At 35.7% G+C, this 18,843-nt stretch overlaps 3 protein-coding genes across 21 annotated transcripts in view; 2 read left to right on the forward strand and 1 right to left on the reverse strand.

Annotated features, from left to right (window-relative positions):
• Positions 1-1,274: 1,274 nt before the first annotated feature.
• On the reverse strand, positions 1,275-15,255 carry MICU1 (Mitochondrial calcium uptake 1). 8 transcript variants are annotated; one of them, XM_089737138.1, is made up of 11 exons: positions 14,914-15,255; positions 14,713-14,842; positions 14,082-14,241; positions 13,578-13,615; positions 12,234-12,245; positions 11,616-11,730; positions 8,502-8,662; positions 7,761-7,896; positions 6,533-6,638; positions 5,052-5,269; positions 1,275-4,097 (listed from the first exon to the last, which is right to left on the reverse strand). In XM_089737138.1, exons 1-11 carry the CDS (start codon positions 15,135-15,137, stop codon positions 3,943-3,945), a joined length of 1,455 nt encoding a protein of 484 aa, XP_089593264.1. In that variant the 5' UTR covers positions 15,138-15,255; the 3' UTR covers positions 1,275-3,942. The 8 variants fall into 8 exon arrangements, with proteins under 8 accessions (XP_089593264.1, XP_089593263.1, XP_089593268.1 ...); XM_089737137.1 differs by lacking the exon at positions 14,082-14,241 and adding an exon at positions 14,350-14,509; XM_089737142.1 differs by having other exon boundaries at positions 14,713-14,813; positions 14,914-15,081.
• On the forward strand, positions 10,022-11,552 carry LOC114250787 (carbohydrate sulfotransferase 11). The gene is made up of 3 exons (XM_028184803.2): positions 10,022-10,408; positions 10,505-10,760; positions 10,844-11,552. Exons 1-3 carry the CDS (start codon positions 10,205-10,207, stop codon positions 11,530-11,532), a joined length of 1,149 nt encoding a protein of 382 aa, XP_028040604.2. The 5' UTR covers positions 10,022-10,204; the 3' UTR covers positions 11,533-11,552.
• Positions 15,256-16,619: 1,364 nt separating the features above from the next.
• The window catches only part of Nc73EF (oxoglutarate dehydrogenase Nc73EF), a 49,280-nt gene continuing 47,056 nt past the window's right edge, over positions 16,620-18,843 (forward strand). For 5 of the 12 annotated variants that reach the window (XM_089737147.1, XM_089737153.1, XM_089737144.1 and 2 more), the window contains exon 1: positions 16,771-17,077. The gene's annotated coding sequence lies outside the window, so the exon portion shown is untranslated. Of the gene's footprint in view, positions 17,078-18,843 lie in introns of all 12 variants that reach the window. The other 7 variants (XM_089737145.1, XM_089737152.1, XM_089737148.1 and 4 more) reach the window with 4 other exon arrangements.

Genomic DNA, 18,843 nt, shown 5'->3' on the forward strand with positions numbered 1-18,843 from the left:
AGCCGTGTTTCGCAGAATCTACCACCGGTTCAGAAACGCAACCCACAGAGAAGATCCGGCGAGAAACTCAGCGGGCTGTGTGTGTGAGTTAATTTGCTCGCCGAGCCCTTCGTCGCAAGCGACGGGTTCGACGAGAACTATGACCGGTGCTTGAGGTACCTAAAAGTACCGTTAGTGGATCGGGAGGATTCGAAGTGACGTGTTCAGGGCGACTTTGACTGTTTACCATTCGGTCCGCAGGATCGGGTATGTAGAATACGGTGGCTACGACAAGAGGGTTTCCGTGTTGTTCCGCTTTCTCGAAATGGAATACGACCTATTAACGGATCAACGAACTCGGAAACGAACTACTGCTCATATTTTACGGGGAAAAAATGGAAGATAAAGAAAACTTTAGATGCGATTATAGATTTTTTTTGCTTAGATGGGTGGACGAGCTCGCTGCCCACCTGGTGTAAAGTGGTTACCTTGAGATATAAGTTCTAAGATCTCAGTATAGTTACAACGGCTGCCCCACACTTCAAACTGAAACGCATTACTGCTTCACCACCACCCTGCCTATTTCTGCCGGTGGGTCCTTCCACCAGTAATAAAATTGTGATAAAAGCATGTAATTTTTGTAAATGCACATAAATACTTTGTGAATACGCAATGTAGCGAGAAGGTAGGCAGACGTGCCCCATGTATCGTATAGAACGTTGACCCCGCGCGTCAATTGATTTTTCATTGCTTCATTACGTGATATTCCACTGCGATAAAGCGGCACGACACGAGAACCCTCTCATCGCGGCCGCCGGTAACTACATTCCCGATCCTGCGGACAGAATGGAAAGCAGTCGACGTCGCCCAAAACACGTCATCTCGGATCCTCCCGATCCACTAACGGTGCTTTTAGGTACTTCAAGCACCGGTCACCGTTTTCGTCGAACCCGTCGCTTGCGACGAAGGGCTCGACGAGTAAATTAACTCTCAGACACAGCCCACTGAGTTTCTCGCCGGATCTTCTCAGTGGGTCGCGTTTCCGATCCGGTGGTAGATTCTGCGAAGCACGGCTCTAGCTAGGGTTCGTGTTAGCAACGTCACCAGGTTTGAGCCCCGTGAGCTCACCTACTAAAGTTAGGGTTACGCTGACATAGCCCCTAGGGCTATCAGCTTAGGTAGGAAAAAAAAAAAATGTCTATGTCATCGTGTCATCTCCATTCACCATGTATTCGTCATCAGGAACCCTTTCAATATACCTTGTACCTGTGTAGAGAAAACAATAATGCAACCAATCATGATTAAAAAATATTTAATAATTTGAAATTTACATTAAAGACCAGAATAGTTAGATCACATTCAAAATGCTTAATGCATATTGATATTCTTAAACATTTACAAATTAATACTATATAAAAACAATTATGACATAAATTAATTACAAAAAGAAATTTGCCTTTGAAATGAAGCTTTATGGTTATTTTTGTATAAAAAAATACTAATCGAAATATAAATGATTGTTTATAAAAATCTACATTAACTCACTTTAGGAAAAATATTTCATAGTTTTTTTGCAAGAACAAATACAACATCCCAAAAAAAAATTAAATATATGATTTTATGAGAGTTTCACAGCGCAGTAAGCATATTTAAGATAATATTATGAATACAAAAGTATGTTTTTTGGACTAACCTTTGTCAGCAGCGAATCGACAATATTATGGCAAAGGCTGTTCACGAGAATAATTAAAACCATATATGAGTAAAACTGCGTGATATATTTAGTAATATAAACCTTAATAAAATTAACGACATCATTAGCTTGGATCTGGATACATATTCAAGATAATTAATCTATAGCTTAAAAATGTCATTTTCTTAACGATTATTATTTTACAATTTCAATTATCTCACGGGCAGCGATCGACAGTAACTGTCTTTTATTTGCATTGCATTTTACTTAGAGAGCATCTCAGTTAGGCGGTAAGGTATTGCCAGCAAGATGTCTGAGGGCCTGAGAAACTAATCTGTATCGATTTTGTGAAAGTCATTTGAGCAATTTAAAAATTGGAAGGAAACATGCCAAGAGGGCGTCGTCCCATGCGCTGCTTCGATCAAATTAAGAAGACATTGGACTCTAATAGCAGGGTCGCTATCCACTGCGCAGACAACAGTAATGAATGTAGGTACATAGTTCAAACAAAAGTGCTCCGTAAAGGTTACGACTCTCAGCATTGAGGTACACGATGCAAGGAGGAGGAAAAAAACTATTTAGTTTTTATGGAAACGTTAACTACCTAGTATCCGCGGAAACATTTACCAAATCACAAAACAAATCTGAGATAGAGTATTATTATTTCAGTATAAGAATAGTCGTAGTGTGAATAGTTAGACCTAGAGCATTTTTGTGCTAATAAATACATTAAACTTATTATTAAAGCCTATGAAAATTTGTGTTAAATATTACACGCATTGTATTGAAAATTACAAAGCCTCTGATGTGAAAGCGGTGTTGTTCGAATTGCATTGCTGCTTTGCTTCGAGTTTGCCGTCATCGCACTCATGGTCCAAGAGCAGAATCATGCATGAAAAGTAAGACGGAGCCAACGTACTAATGTTCATGAAGCATATGGCAATGCATTGACATTACTGTATTACGGGTCAATGACTATGACAACGACATATTTTCTGACGAGAAATTATGTTAATAACGTTCATTTCGAAGTTTTCGAGGTTTAACCCCGTATGTTATTAACCATTTAATATCTGTGATAGTGCAGCGTCGGAAAATGAAAAAAAAAACGTAGATTTTCAGGATCTTCTAAAGTACATCGAGTTCTTGGTGAATTTCCGCCGCTTTATTGTTATTCAATTTTATTCCGTATTTTATTATGAATATCATTTTACTTTAACCTAATTGTTTTTTTTTTGTGTAACTAATAATAATTACTATGCTCTTTTATAAAAAAAAAACTTGGCAGTATGTGCCATGTTCCCTTTGACGGTCGAATTTGACAAATCCAATGAAGCCATTTTATATAAACTAGCGACTTAGCCCGGTTTCACGTTGGACTTCTTAGACAATTTTACTGTTTCTAGATACCTTTAAACACTTTTAAATATTGAAACATCTTCGAAAAGTGTTGTTGGGAGAGGTCGTATTATATAAGTTCAGTAGTTTAAAAGTTGTAAAAAAATACATAAACGCGAATACGGAAGTCGACATTATTTCTTTAAAGTCAACATAAGAACAATTCAGTATTAGTAAATGTATACAACATTAAGAGTTATTATACATGATATTGCATTCAGAAATGCAGTCTTTTGTATTTAACGGATTTTCGGATAAAAACAAAAAAAAATTGTACGTAATATAACATGATGTAACTGCAAATACGCGTGAGTGTGAGAAGCATGGCTGGATGCTCTCTACTGTCTTTAAGGAATTCTGCATTTATCTTACTGTCACTGTCAATAGCTCTTTACTTACCTACCGTTACTTGCTTAATAAAACTTTTTGAAACCAGCATTTTCATTTACGTCACTTGCGACAGTATTGTGTATAGTCAGCAAACTCGAAGCAAAATTGGAAGAAAAAATTTTTTATATAAAAAAAACATTTTTGGATCGATCATCTTTGGATTAATTTAAGAAGATTACAAACATTTGAAGACATGAGTGATGAAGGGGTTAAGTGCAATATTTTAGATTTTTGAGTTTTTACATTGTTTGAAGGTGTTATGTGCCTATAAACCATATTAGACCTTAAGACTACGAGTTTAAAGGCTATTTTTAGAAATTGTATGTGATGAAAGAGTTATGTACGAAGAAAAAATACAAGTAACAAAAGTTTGTTGCCCGTTTTCTCAAATTTAACAAATTGTATCAAAGTCCCCTTTCATCCTTCATTTATAATGTAAAATTAACGGTTTTTATTTCTTTACGTAATTTCGTTTCGTCGGTTTAAAAATCTAAGATTGCCGGTTTCGTATCTCTGGCGCATTTTATAAGCGAGTACATTAGTTTTACGAAACCTGTGTCCTTCGGTTTCTCCAGACCTCGGAGCAGCCTGTTCTTCATCACTGCCACAAATTCTCGGTTGCTCAGTTGTCCGTCCACTGGGATGGTAAAATTCATTAGTTTGGTATTAAAGTCGGTATGGAAGTCGTCGTGGCCTAAGCGATAAGACGTCCGGTGCATTCGTGTTGAGCGATGCACCGGTGTTCGAATCCCAGGCGGGTACCAATTTTTATAATGAAATACGTACTCAGCAAATGTTCACGACTGACTTCCACGGTGAAGGAATAACATCGTGTAATAAAAATCAAACCCGCAAAATTATAATTTGCATAATTACTGGTGGTAAAACCTCTTGTGAGTCCGCGCGAGTGGGTACCACCAACCTGCCTATTTCTGCCGTGAAGCAGTAATGCGTTTCGGTTTGAAGGGTGGGGCAGCCGTTGTACTGTACTGAGACCTCAGAACTTATATCTCAAGGTGGGTGGTGCATTTACGTTTTAGATGTCTATGGGCTACAGTAATCACTTAACACCAGGTGGGCTGTGAGCTCGTCCACTCATCTAAGCAATAAAAAAATTATATCGAGGCGTGAAAGGCTATTTAGTAAAAGTGACATTTCGCTTAACACGCGACATTTATCTTTGTGATTAAAGGATCCTCCCGATCCATTAACGGTGCTTTTAGGTACCTCAAGCACCGATCACCGTCCTCACCGAACTCGTCGCTTGCAACGAAGGACTCGGCGAGTAAATTAACCCACAGACACAGCCCACTGAGTTTCTCGCCGGATCTTCTCAGTGGGTCGCGTTTCCGATCCGGTAGTAGGTTCGGCGAAGCACTGCTCTGGCTAGGACCAGTGTTAGCAACACCTCTGGTTTGACCCCTGAGATCTGACCTACATGCTAGGGTAACGCTGATATAGCCTCTCAAGACTATCAGCAAATGTACGAAAAATATATAGAAGAAACAAATAAACGAACGATACCTACGAAAAATAGAGCAACACCAAAGCCCGGGGGTTGCCAGAACACAAAACAAAAAAAAAAACTTACTATTCTCATCGAAAATAGTGAAGACGACATTAATGACGTGCGGGTCGAGGTCGACGTGCGCGACCGTCCGCGCCACGTGCCGCAGCGTGGGCTGGTCGATGGACGCGCCCGCGATGTGGTAGAACGTCAGGGCCGTGTCGACGTCGTTAATGTTGTTCAGAAAGTGGAAGAACTTCAGGTAGTCGTCCTTCGTGATGCCCACGCCGTGGTCGCGGAAGCTGAATTAGTCAATGTGATAACTCGCCGTTTATTACCTCAAAATATTTTTGTGTAAGTTGATATTACCCCATGGCGAAGAACAAAAAATAACTAAATCGCTTCTTTTTAGCATCTTTCATATTATAGCCCCCATGATAATTTAGAAAAAAAATGTTATTTTTTCGTTTCGTTTTATTTTGTTTCATCGAGTTTAAAATCACTTCAATATATACTTTTTACTCACAAGTTTCATTTTACCCCCCAATATTTCATTTTACTCCATTTGGGGTAATTTACCCCGGTTCCCCGACCGCTGGCCTAAAGGATAAGACGCCCGGTGCTTTTGTATCAAGTGATGCGACTGTGTCGATGTTAGAATTCCGCAGGCAGGTATAAATTTTTCGGTGAGAGAATAACAGTCATTATTTACGTACCGTAGATTGGGGGGGGGGGTCTCGGAACCCTTTCCAAATCCAAGACAAATTTTCAATGGTTTTTCTTATGGGTAATACTAATAAAATTGAGATTAAAATGGTTTTGTAGGCTTAAATTTTTATATACGATAAATAGTTCATTATGAAATATACCCAAAAACTGAGAAAACTAGCTTGACCCGATTCACCTTGGCTTTGGGGTGAATCAGGTGACGTATGGGGATAATAGAGTATTTCGATAGGGCTGGCACGATTTAGTTGTTAGGTAGGTACCTAACTTTAGGTAATTAACTTTTTAATATCTTTAATTAGTTACAAACCTTTGATGACCAAAATTAAACAATTTAATATTCTTGAACACTAAATAAAAGTCATTTTCAGTTCAACAAAGTTAAATCTAACAACTCAACAAAAGTATTGTGACATACCAGATTTGTTCCTATTCTAACTCTAGTCTCTATTCCCCCCAATCTACTGTAATTACTGGTGGTAGGACCTCTCGTGAGTTCGCACGGGTAGGTATCAACACCCTACCTATTTCTGCCGTGAAGCAGTAATGTGTTTCGGTTTGAAGGGTGGGGGGCAGCCGTTGTACTGTACTGAGTACAGAACTCATATCTCAAGGTGGGTGGCGGCATTTACGTTGTAGATGTTTGTAGGCTCCGATAACCAGTAAACACCATAGAGCCCGTCAACTCGTCAACACATCTAAGCAATAACAAAAAAACCTTCGTTCAAGTAGGAGACAACATGTTTACAAAGTTGAATGAATTAGGCGAAAATAATTCTTATCATTTATTATCATAATAATTCTAGATTGGCAAAGTCTTGAATTGTATTTTCACTTACGTTTTTTTAACGCGTTTCAACATTCTAGCCTTCTTCTTGGCAGGGTACCCGGCATACGCCAGTAGCAGCTCTGCGAAATCCGCTTCGGTGATGTGACCAACTTCATCTGAAATCATTGGAACTAACTTGATGCCATTTTAAAATTGAATAATAATATATATTTTTGGTGTTTTTAAAACATTTTATAACTAGCGGCCCGCTCCGGCTCCGCTCGGATCTTTAACAAAAATTTCAACGATATTTAACGTTGTTTTATTTTTTAACATAAAAGAATACTTATTGCGGCATAACTGTGTTCTACAAAGTCGTAGTAGATTATTTTATTCTATCATCAATAGTTTTCGCAGCGCACGCGATGTAATGAATATTTTAGGTATTTTTTTACAACTTGGGTTAAAGTTCAAGGATCTCTGTTTTTTTTTTCAAAAAATATTATAGCCTATATCACTCAAGGACAAATGTAGCTTCCAAAGAGTGAAAGAATTTTTCAAATCGGTTCAGTAGTTCCGGAGCCTATTCAATACAAACGAACAAACAAACAAATCTTTCCTCTTTATAATATTAGTATAGAAGTATAGAATAATAAAATAGTATAATAAAATAAAAACAAAAAATGGATGGTAGTTAGCACAATATTCTAATGTCGAAGAACGACACCTTAGTCGACTGTCATCACGAAAACTAAAGTATTAAAACATCTGATTTTTTTTTATTGCTTAGTTGTGTGGACGAGGTCACAGCCCACCTGGTGTTAAGTGGTTACTGGAACCCATAGACATCTACAAACGTAAATGTGCCACATACCTTGAGATATAGTTCTAAGGGCTCAGTATTGTCACAACGGCTGCCCCAACCTTCAAACCGAAACGCATTACCGCTTCACGGCAGAAATAGGCAGGGCGGTGGTACCTACCCGTGCGGACTCACAAGAGGTTCTACCACCAGTAATTACGCAAATTATAATTTTGCGGGTTTGATTTTTATTACACGATGTTATTCCTTCACCGTGGAAGTCAATCGTGAACATTTGTCAAGTACGTATTTCATTAGAAAAATTGGTACCCGCCTGCGGGATTCGAACACCGGTGCATCGCTCAACACGAATGTGCGGGACGTCTTATCCTTCAGGTCACGACGACTTCAAACCCTTCGTCCTTCCAACGAGTTTCAAAAAGCATTTCAAACAAACAAATAATATACACATATCATATAGACATAGTGCGCGTACCGGGTTGTTTCCTCTGGAATTCAAGAGACAATATCTCTTTTTGCAGTTGATGCTGGAAGTCCAGGAATTTTTCTATAGTCAATTTTTCGTCGAGTTTAGAACCGAAGAAATAAGTTGTCAGAGCCGAGTTTATGCCCTGGAATGAAATCATTTTTATACTGTCAACTTGTGATACATATGTTTTTAATATTTAATTAGGCCACGCTGAAGTGGAGGAATATTTTAGAGCAAATATAATCGTAGTTTAAATTGTCAATGGCATAAATTGAGAATAGTGTGGTGATACGTCTAAAGTGAGTTTTGAGTGTGCGGCCTTTTGCAAATGAGTTCGGCATGTCAACTTAGGAAACACTGGGAAAAAGAAATAAAGCCGCCGAATGCAGCTTTTCAGGTTCTCTCAAAAAGTAACCGAAAAGGTTTCAGTAAAAACCAACATTTAACTGAGATTATAGTTTATCTCATTTCGCTTCTTTCCATTTTTCATACTACAACGGAATTTAAGAAGAAAACATAAGACTTGGTGAAGTTTTCAGTAAAAACCAACATTTTACTGAGATTATATTTCATTACATTTCTTTCCATTTTTCATATTACAACAGAATTCAAGAAGAAAATATAAGACTTGGCTTAAAGGTCTTGTTACCGGGTCATTAAATTAAAAAAAAAGGTTACCTTAAACATAATAAATTGTAGTAATACACATAAGCAAGGGTACAGACTGTGCATAGCAGAAAAACCCACCTTAAAAGTGTTTCCGGTATTAGCGTGGTCTCTGTGCCTGGAACCGATGCTACTCTGCTGTCGGATCAGTGCAGCCACCTTCTCGAACTCCTCGCAGTCCACATCTCCGTCCCCGTTCAGGTCGAACATTCGAAAGGCGATCTCGAAATGGCGACGTGATGCTTGAAAATTATATTTTTATTGGCGTTGGGCCTAAACGAATGTGGGAGTTGTTTTTTTTTTTGTTGCTTATATGGGTGGACGAGCTCACAGCCCACCTGGTGCTAAGTGGTTACTGGAGCCCATAGACATCTACAACGTAAATGCGCCACCCATCTTGAGATATAAGTTCTAAGGTCTCAAGTATAGTTACAACGGCTGCCCCACCCTTCAAACCGAAACGCATTAGTGCTTCACGGCAGAAATAGGCAGGGCGGTGGTACTTACCCATGGGGACTCACAAGAGGTCCTACCACCGGTAGCAGTTTTGATACTGAGTATTGCAATTTTATTTGCTGTCTAAATACATTTAAGATGTACATATATAATAATATTAATAATAACTGGGAACAAATCACATACTGTCATCCGGCACCTATTTATGATTCCCAAATATACTTAAATATGTTTAAATATATACATAGATAGAGAATAAATACCCAGATAGAGAGCAAATAAATTTGTGGGAATCGAACCAACGACTCTCGGTGCAACAGTCAGAAGCGCTCATTATTGCATCATCGAGTTCGACATCGTCATCCAAACATATTTAATTAAAATTACATTTACAGTGTGATATTTCGTTTTATTCTCGTGATTGTTATTGATATTATTTTCGACGTTTTGAAAACTTTACAGCTCTCGAGATTTATAACTTATAGAACTAGAACGTTAAAGAACTTTCCAGATCAAACCGTAAATGTAGTTTGAACTACGTTCACGACTTGCGAGAACTGAATTTTAGTACATTTCAATGGTTATTAATTTTATGAATTGAGGACATGAGTGGATGAAAGCGTTAAGTACGATTTTTAAGATTTTTGAGTTTTTACATTGAATGAAGGTGTTATGTGTCTTTAAACCATATTAGAGCTTAAAACTCCGGATTTAAAGGCTATATTTAGAAACTGCACGTGATGAAGGAGTTGTACAAATAAAAAGTACAAGTAACAAAAGTTTGTTGCCCGTTTTCTCAAAATTAACAAATTGTATAATATCCCCTTATCCACTCATGTCTTCAATTGTCCTTTTCAGTTTCCATTTGAAACCTTAAAAACATTATCACAATATTACAATGTCACGTGAACATTCAACGTGCAGTTTATGTATTCTAAACAAAAACATTCTTTCAAATTATTAAAATAATACATATAGATATTATAATAATTTTATGTCTGATTTTGTGTGTTTGTTTGGTTTGTCTAGTTTCATTCGCTTCGCCTACAAGCTATCTATTTTTAGATCAACGATAATAATTGAGTATCTCACCAGTAGTGGTGAGACGAATCTCAAGCGAGGAGGGTCGAAAATCATTAGATCCGCTCATGCTCGGTAGCGAACTCGCCCCCACCCCCTTTGGAAGCTGCGTAGACATCTCCCATGTATTTGCGTAGGAATAGCCAAATACCAAATAAAATGTACGAACAATAACTAGTCTAAAACTCTCCAGAATTCAAAGTAAACAAGCGATATTTTTTCTTTTTCGCGGATTATGACGCGCCAAAATGTTGATCTCAGTGAAACGGTTGCGGGCGAGGATAAAAACGAAAGCCTATCATTGTTTACGTTGTGGCGCGAAAACAGCTACCTTCATATTTTGGGCCACATTGTACATGATAGTCATGAAAATGACAATTTTCAAGAGCAACACCACAACTGCACCGGTGAAGGATTGGGCGATACCACCTGATAATTACACCAAATGGATGGTAACAACATCATCTTCGGCTTGTGGCACTGCTTTTAAATAACATTTTAGATTCGTGGAATTAGATTTTAGAGATGTAATGAACTTTTAAATGCAGTTTCAGGGTCCAGTTATAGGCGATGACGAGCCTGAGACGGATTCGAATCAGAACCAATGGTTGGAGCCAGACAACAGAACGGTCCAAGAACTAGAGCAACGCGTTATTAGAATACAGAATGTTTGTCGTAAACGACACCTGCCTTCAGATACAATAAATAACAAGGAATTCTTTGTAGATCACCTGCATAATCTCGTGTGGTGTAATGTTTTTAAAGCTGCCAGTTCCTCTTGGTTATACAAATTCAACATTCTAGGTAGTACTTTGATTACATATTTATAGAATTTTTCATAGTTAAAATTTTGCTACCTGAATTTACATTATTTTTGTTCGTTGCAGGCGGTTACGATAGGAAATTTTTGGGAAGAACAAGGCAAACGCCTCTGATGCTGGCAAGAAAAAAGTTTCCACGTCCAAATGCCGAAGAATTGAAGGACTCTATAAACACGCCCGGCGTAATTTCTTTAATGATAGTTCGCGAGCCGTTCGTTCGTCTCCTGTCAGCGTATCGGGATAAATTAGAGAACATAACTCCGCCATATTACAGAAAACTAGCGAGGGCCATCGTGGCCAGGCATAGGGAAGATGCAACAAAAATCCTTGGACCAATAAAAAGTTTCGGACCTACGTTTTACGAATTCGTAGCTTATTTGATACATAAACATAAGGAAAAAGATGAAAAATTTACTTTTGATGAGCACTGGGCGCCGTATTATCAGTTTTGCTCTCCGTGCGCAGTTAATTTTACAGTAATCGGTAAAGTGGAAACTCTTAAAAGGGACTCTGCGTATGTGATACAACAACTAGGTCTCGGACATTTGTTAGGTCGAACCACAGGGGATAAGCGGACGAGACTTCGCACCGTGATGAACAAATCAAGAGACGGAAAGAACACGACATCTTTATTGAAATATTACTTTAGTCAACTAAACGAAAATTTGCTTAAAGATCTCTTGAATATTTACGGTATAGATTTCGAAATGTTTGGATATGATCCAAATGTGTATCAAAGTTACGTTAGAAAATAAATATTGATGTTTAAACCTAATTATAGGTATTTTGCTATTTATATTAACTTATTACACGAATATTTAGTAAGTTTCATACTTACTTGATAGCACGGTAAGCAAAAAGATGTAGTCACTGAAAGTAATGAGGCCCGATGATCCAAGTTTGTAGAAAATTGAATCTTCATCCAAGTCGAGATTCAAACGTTGAGTGATGCTCTGTCAAGATAAATTTTGAAATAAAAAAAATAATATCTGGTTTTTATGAATCAAAGCGGTATTTCGAAACTAATTACAGCAAGATATTTGACTAAGTTAAGTATATGATGATAATGGTCTAATGTTTTGTGTCACCTAAAGAAATCAGAATAACATAATTTTGTGTTAATAATACTACTGTTTAAAAGTGGTCAAGCTTTTACTAATTGCAAATTTGACAAGATATTCCTATGAAAAGCGTTTTGTACTACATTTAGTATATTGTGAGCTAGCACAGCAGTTTATATTAAAAGAAACTACTAAAGACATAGATAATACACTTATGACTAAAGATATTATTGAAGTGGATGGTTTTGAAAACTATAGCATTGTGAACTAAAGTAGGTATTTATGGAAAAACTATGGCCAACTGGTAGATAACTCATCAACATAATATGATGCACTAATAGAAAATTTACAGTTTGAAGAGCAGTACAGAAACAAGGAAAGGAGATAGACAGTACCTCATCGACATTCTGAAAAGACAAGAAAGGGTTGTGAGTGGCGAAAAAGATGGTGCTCACAGTGCAAGTGTTAAATTAACAAAATTATTAAGTCATGTTTAAATGCAATTCATCAATTAAGGATAGTATTATGTGCCTTACATTCATTAAATGTAATGCATATTTTATTGGCCGTGCTGGAATTTTCTCCTGTCTTGTGGGTGCTGGTAACACACATATGATACCGCAACAAGTAAACTCAACCACGAGTACAAAGCATCTTTAAAAAAAAAACTGATATAGAACCCAGTGCCAGTCCTAAGGCCCATGCCAATGTTTTTTTTTCTTTTTTTTTTTTCCTACCTAAGCTGGTAGCCTTGAGAGGCTATTCCAGCGTAACCTTAACTAGTATGTATGTGAGCTCACGGGGTTCAAACCTGACGACGTTGCTAACACGAACCCTAGCAAGAGCCGTGCTTCGCAGAATCTACCACCGGATCGGAAACGCGACCCACTGAGAAGATCCGGCGAGAAACTCAGTGGGCTGTGTCTGAGGGTTAATTTACTCGTCGAGCCCTTCGTCGCAAGCGACGGGTTCGACGAGAACGGTGACCGGTGCTTGAAGTACCTATAAGCACCGTTAGTGGATCGGGAGGATCCGAAATGACGTGTTTTGAGCGACATCGACTGCTTTCCATTCTTTCCGCAGGATCCGGAATGTAGTTACCGGCGGCCACGATGAGAGGGTTCTCGTGTCGTGCCGCTTTATCGAAGTAGGGCCAATGTGACGATCGCTTACCACTTTTATTACCAGAAACCAACTACACACTACACAATGACATTACATATTATTTTTACCTAAAAGAGTTAAGTATATTTTATGTATGAAATTTTCATTTTTCATTATAGTAAAGATTCTATGCCTGTCTGAGCTGAAGTGGTTACCAAATTTAAAGAACTCAATTTTGTGAATGTCACTGCCCACCTTCATATAAGCTCGAAGTTTCAACTGTTTACTGTTTCAACAAGTTACAACAGCTTCCTAGCATTTAATATGAAACATATGATTGTTAAACGCAGACAGAATTCTGGTACCCAGTTGCGTGAGCTTGCGACATATCATATAAGGACTTGATATAGCAATTTCTGGTTTTGAATTCTTCTTTTTAGAGTAATTATTCGCTATATAAATAACTTATACAAATGCATGATAAGGTAGATGTGGTATTAATTTGAGGATGCTATGATTGCATACTTGTATTATTAAGATCCTCTCTCTAAGCTTATTTCCTGTAACTTGTTTAGTTGCAAATGTTAAAATATGTTAGTTCAAAGAAAGCTGAAAGTGAATATAAAATTGCTCACCTTTGGGTCATATCTACGGTACTGATCTAAGCCCAAACCTGTTTAATAAAAATTTCAGATTAATGTACTTTTTACTATCATAGATGTGGAGTTAGGCTGACAGCCTTCTTTTTGTTAAGTTGTTAAGCCTACAGAGACCACAGTGTGAATATTACAATGTTGAGACACAAGGTCATATTTTCAATTGCATTAATTGTACCAGGTTACCACACTGTATAAATTCTATGTGACAGAAATAGGCAGGATGATGGTACCTATCTGTGGGTGCTCAGAATACTTACAGGAGTTATGCCAATATTTCAAATTCAATTTTTATTTTATAAAGAATATGTGTTCAAATTAATATGCAATTCCAAGCAAGCGATTTTACTATTCTTAAAAATGAAAATAGTAAGATATTAATTTCAAAAGCTCTTTCTTCATTCTTACTCCTATCACTTTCATTTAAAAACAAAAGCCATTTATAGGATCTTTTTAAAAGCTTTAAACTTTTAGTTAGTTTACCATCAGGTTGTTTAACACCAGGAGTCATGGAACGTAGGAAATCATCTGGGGTCATGAAAACTTCATGCTGATCATGGTGTTGTGCTTGTAGGGTAGCAAAATAACGAAATACCTTGTCTGGTGTTGAATACTGACGCATTCGATTCTCATATTCGATGATCTATCCAGCAGCGTCCACAGAGAAGTTTTTTTAATTAATGTCATCACTTTTTTATTTTTAGCAAATCAATAAAATAAAAAATAAAAATCTAAAAAAAATATATAATACCATCTGGTTGCTTCATGCCAGGAGTAATAGCTCGTAAAAAATCATCAGGTGTCATGAGAATTTCTGTATGATCCCCATGAGTCAATTTTACAGTAGCAAAGTATCTAAATATTTTATCAGGAGTTGAATAAGACCTCATTCGATTTTCATACTCTATGATCTGAGAAATGTTAAAATAAAGAAAAAAAATAAAATAAATAAAAGCAACAAAAACCAAGACACAAATTATAATTCATTTTATCATTTCAAAATTCAAACAAGAATCACAGAATCACTGATTAACATAGTATGGCCTTACAGGAACACAATTTTAGCATGATTAAAGGTACTATTTTATCTTTGGTAATAGTTTAATATTTTTACCTTACGATCTCTAAAGCCAATTTTCTCCTTTCTGTATCTTTTTTTCTTTGTTTCAACATCACTATCAGAATTGGATGGTTGTGATATTTCTTCAGCAGCAACTATTGACGGAATTACGTTGTAATTTATCCTAAAATATATTCCTCATTTTGTATTTTTTTTATTAAACAGTAGTAGTAGTGTTATAAGGAAAATATTTACCAGAATTTGTAAGTAACATAAGCGGTTGCTCCCGTTAACAGCGAATAGAGCCAAAAGGGATTCTTCCTCGTTTCGTAGTCAACATTATTTTGATAGTTAAAGTTGCGCTTAGTGGAATTATTAAAAGCTTTAGGAATAATTTTATTACTTCCTAATACTGTAATTTTCCTTAATGTTGTCAATTGTCCTGATATCTTAACAACACTTGTGCTTAAAGTTAACATCTCGGTTCTATTTTTAAACCATCGAACATTTAGGGAGGAGATCAAAAATAATTTTTAAGGTGGGTAGGGTATTTAGAAAAAACAACAAGGTTGACAGGTGTTGGGTATTGGTAGTAGTAGTCGTTTTATTTTCCAAATGGAAAGGCAAAGATATCGTACCATACAGCTTAATCTTTATTTTTTTATATTTTTTTATGAAATATGATATTATGAAATAAATTGAAGTTGATTAATATGAAACATGCCATGAAATGAAATGAGATGAGATGATATGGGATGAAATATAATCTCAGTAAAATAGTGGTCATTTACTGATATTTTTTCAGTGGACTTTTTGGAGGATCCCGAGAAGTTACGTCCAGCGGGTTTATTTCATTTTCCCACATTTGTGCACTTTCACAGATATTAAACAGTTAATAAAGCACTGTTATTACCTACACATTTAAACCTGAAGAAGCATTAAATAGACAAAATAAAACAAATCACACAACTTCACTATTCGCGTTCCCGCCAAAAAGGTCGGGGGATTGGTAAGTTTATAAATTTTATTTTCCGTTTTATTTATATACATATTGGAGAAGCAAAAGAAGCAGAAAGAAAAGAAAGAAAAAAGTGTTTTTGAGATGTGATGGCGTTTCATCTTTCAATTAAAGTCAACTGCCAAAAAGACTAACTGTGAAGAGTGAGGTCAACTAGATTTTTCCCAGGTCTCTTCTAGAATATCCTTGATAGTGGAACGTGAAATTTTGGATGAACAGCGCATCAAAGTAGTCTTTGACGATTGCTCCCATTTATGCAGACATTCCACAAGGTTTATGTTGGCGCTTACATTTTTCATAAATCAATGAAAGTCCTTTGATGGCATGCATGACGATGCAAATTATATTATAGCACAGGTAATGTGTGATTTACTGGCTATTATTTTCTCAGAGCACGGTTGAAGGAAGACGATTGAAACTTGTGCCTGAAGTAGTAAACTATCTGTTTTCGAATTGGTTGAATTGAGTTTATTTTGAATTTTTTATTTACGTTGTAGCCAAACAAGTATAAAGCCCTTCTGATAGTAAGTAATCACCGTTGCTTATGGACGTCAGCAAAAATACGAGCATAGCTAAACCGTGGCCCAATCCTAGTACTCTCCTCATACCTCGAATGAATAAGATTATGTCATAGAACTTGGAAAGAGAAGGGAGGGGAAGTTCATTTCAAAACAGAAGAACCTTTAGAAACGCAATGCGAATAAATGCCATGATTCTAGCTACTTTGAATGAATTCTATTCTTGTATTATTTTCTAAATATTTTGTTTAATTATATTTCATTTACTGCACGACATAGTACGTCACGTCACATCTCGTCTTATCTGGTCGAATTCGTAGAACAAATAAAAAGAGAAAAGTATATTTTTTTAAACTTGTGCTTTCGTGGAAAAAGAAAATTCCTTTGTGTTTGACAATGACATATCAATAACTTCATTCATGAGTTTAGACAGGACTTGACATTGACAATCTGCGACCTTCGAGAATTACCAACGAATCCCGACGAATCAGCAGAGAGCTAAAAGCATGAAATACCTTTAAAAATATCAATCAAAAATTAAAATTAACTGAACCTGGACTGGACTACTAGACCTTCGTTTTGTTCGAACAGTGTCAAAGGTAAATATAGTGTGAGGTAAAATTGAATGTTCAATTTCAAAAAGCAGTGACATTTGAGAATATAGCAATTTGCATTGAAATAGTTTAGTGAGGTAACGCAATACAGTTTCGTACCTCCGTATAGAAGAGTGTGTTATATAACCTTGAATCACGGGATTATAGTAATGATCATTTCTTTTTGTATATTTTCTTCTTAAATGACGTTATCACGTATGTGAATGTGTAGTGCTAATGTGAAGTTTAGTCGGGTCGAATTGTAATACAAACGTGTAGGTTAGGTGTGGGTAAGTCCCAATCAATACTTATGTAGTCTAAATTACTCCGCGATAAAACATATTGATTGACTTTTTTATTCTTAATATTATCAGTAAAGCTATATGATATAAAAATCATTTGTAATAGAAAGTCTATTCCATGAAAATTTATTGACAAGGTTTCCTTTCTAATTTTAAATTTACCCGTGATAAAATTACGTAGAGTATTGAAAATTGTAGCATATTGAGTTTTGTATCATTTATACCTTCATTATACTAAGTAATAGTAAAGTAAAAACTTCAGTGATATTTAGCTATTAAGAAAATATGATTTATGTTAGTGTTTACTTAAACAAGGAGACCTGAAATATATTTGCTAAAACAAATGTTTAAATAAATTAAACAAAAATAGCAAAATAATTTTCGTGCATTTGCTTTTAAAATAAATTATATTCAATGTCTACAATTGATTCATGAGTTTTTCATAATATCATCTTATGGTCATAGATATAGAGTATAAATTTTGGATCAATTTGGAATAGACAAAAAATAATAAAGCATAATAATTATTACTACTATTAATTAAGAGGCACCTAAAAAAAACTAACATGATGTGTTTACAAAGGTACAATCATTTGATAGCTATGTTACATAAACATTGGAGGTGCCAGTCTTTGACATTGAGATCAATATCATGTCCTAAATAATAAAATTTGTAATGCAATATCAAAAGACTTATCAATAATAGAAAATAATAGATAGATTTAATTTATTTTTTATGTCGTGGAGGTCATTGTCTAGTTGACTATAGTCGGATTTTTAATTAGACGAAGCCAGCTGACAGTAGCTAATGTCACTTTGTGAAATAATGTTGCTATATTTAAAGTAATAGTGATGCGTTCAGTTCTCGTTCAATCACATATATGAACAATGAGTGTGAAGAGTTAATCATTAATTTCAAACTATAAAAGAATATTATTTATATTTTACAATAAAATTGTATTAAAGTGATCCAATATAATAATATGTTACTAGTAGTATGTAACTACAATCATTTTTTTTATTTTCATTACCTATGTACCTATAATTGTTATATTTTATACATCTATAGTTTCAACTATATGATGCATTGGAAATAGGACAGTCTTACAAGCTTCCTCGCAACGTTTTTCTTAATGTTTAAAACACTCGGTATTCAGTACAGGTAGATACAATAGGAACATAATGTTTCGTCGAAAACTCGTTGGTATGTACAAAGCACGGCTAAAATTCGAACCCCGTGCCCGATATCGGCAGTTCGGCACACTAACTATTCACTAGACAATCGAGGCAATTTCATTAATTCAGGAGTTTTTTCAATCGTTCACTTTGTCACAACACTATTTTTATTTCATGAAAAACTGACAACCCAGTAAACGTCAGTTTACTTCGTCTAATAAAAAATCCGACTATAGGTTTTTGTTTTTTTAATTTATTAAAGTTAAGTAAATGATTTTAATTTCTTTTGTAGTAATTTTTATGGATACATTTTCCATTTTATAAAGGACTTTAGTTCTTGTGTATATAACTTGTAGCTGAATACCTCATAACTTTGAATGATATCGATTTTATAGGCAAAAAATATTAAATTTATTGAAAGTTTTGTGTTGAATGAATTCTTCCAAAATTTCATTACAGTATTATGTTACATGTTATTTTGATTCTCACTTAAGTTTTTCGCTTGAATGAGTACAATATTATTTAATGTTTTAAATATTATATTTCTAGTTTTACATTGTCTCTTTGTTGTGTGTAAA

This window comes from Bombyx mandarina, chromosome 22, assembly GCF_030267445.1.
Source record: "Bombyx mandarina strain Sakado chromosome 22, ASM3026744v2".
Classification (NCBI taxonomy): Eukaryota; Metazoa; Arthropoda; class Insecta; order Lepidoptera; family Bombycidae; genus Bombyx; species Bombyx mandarina.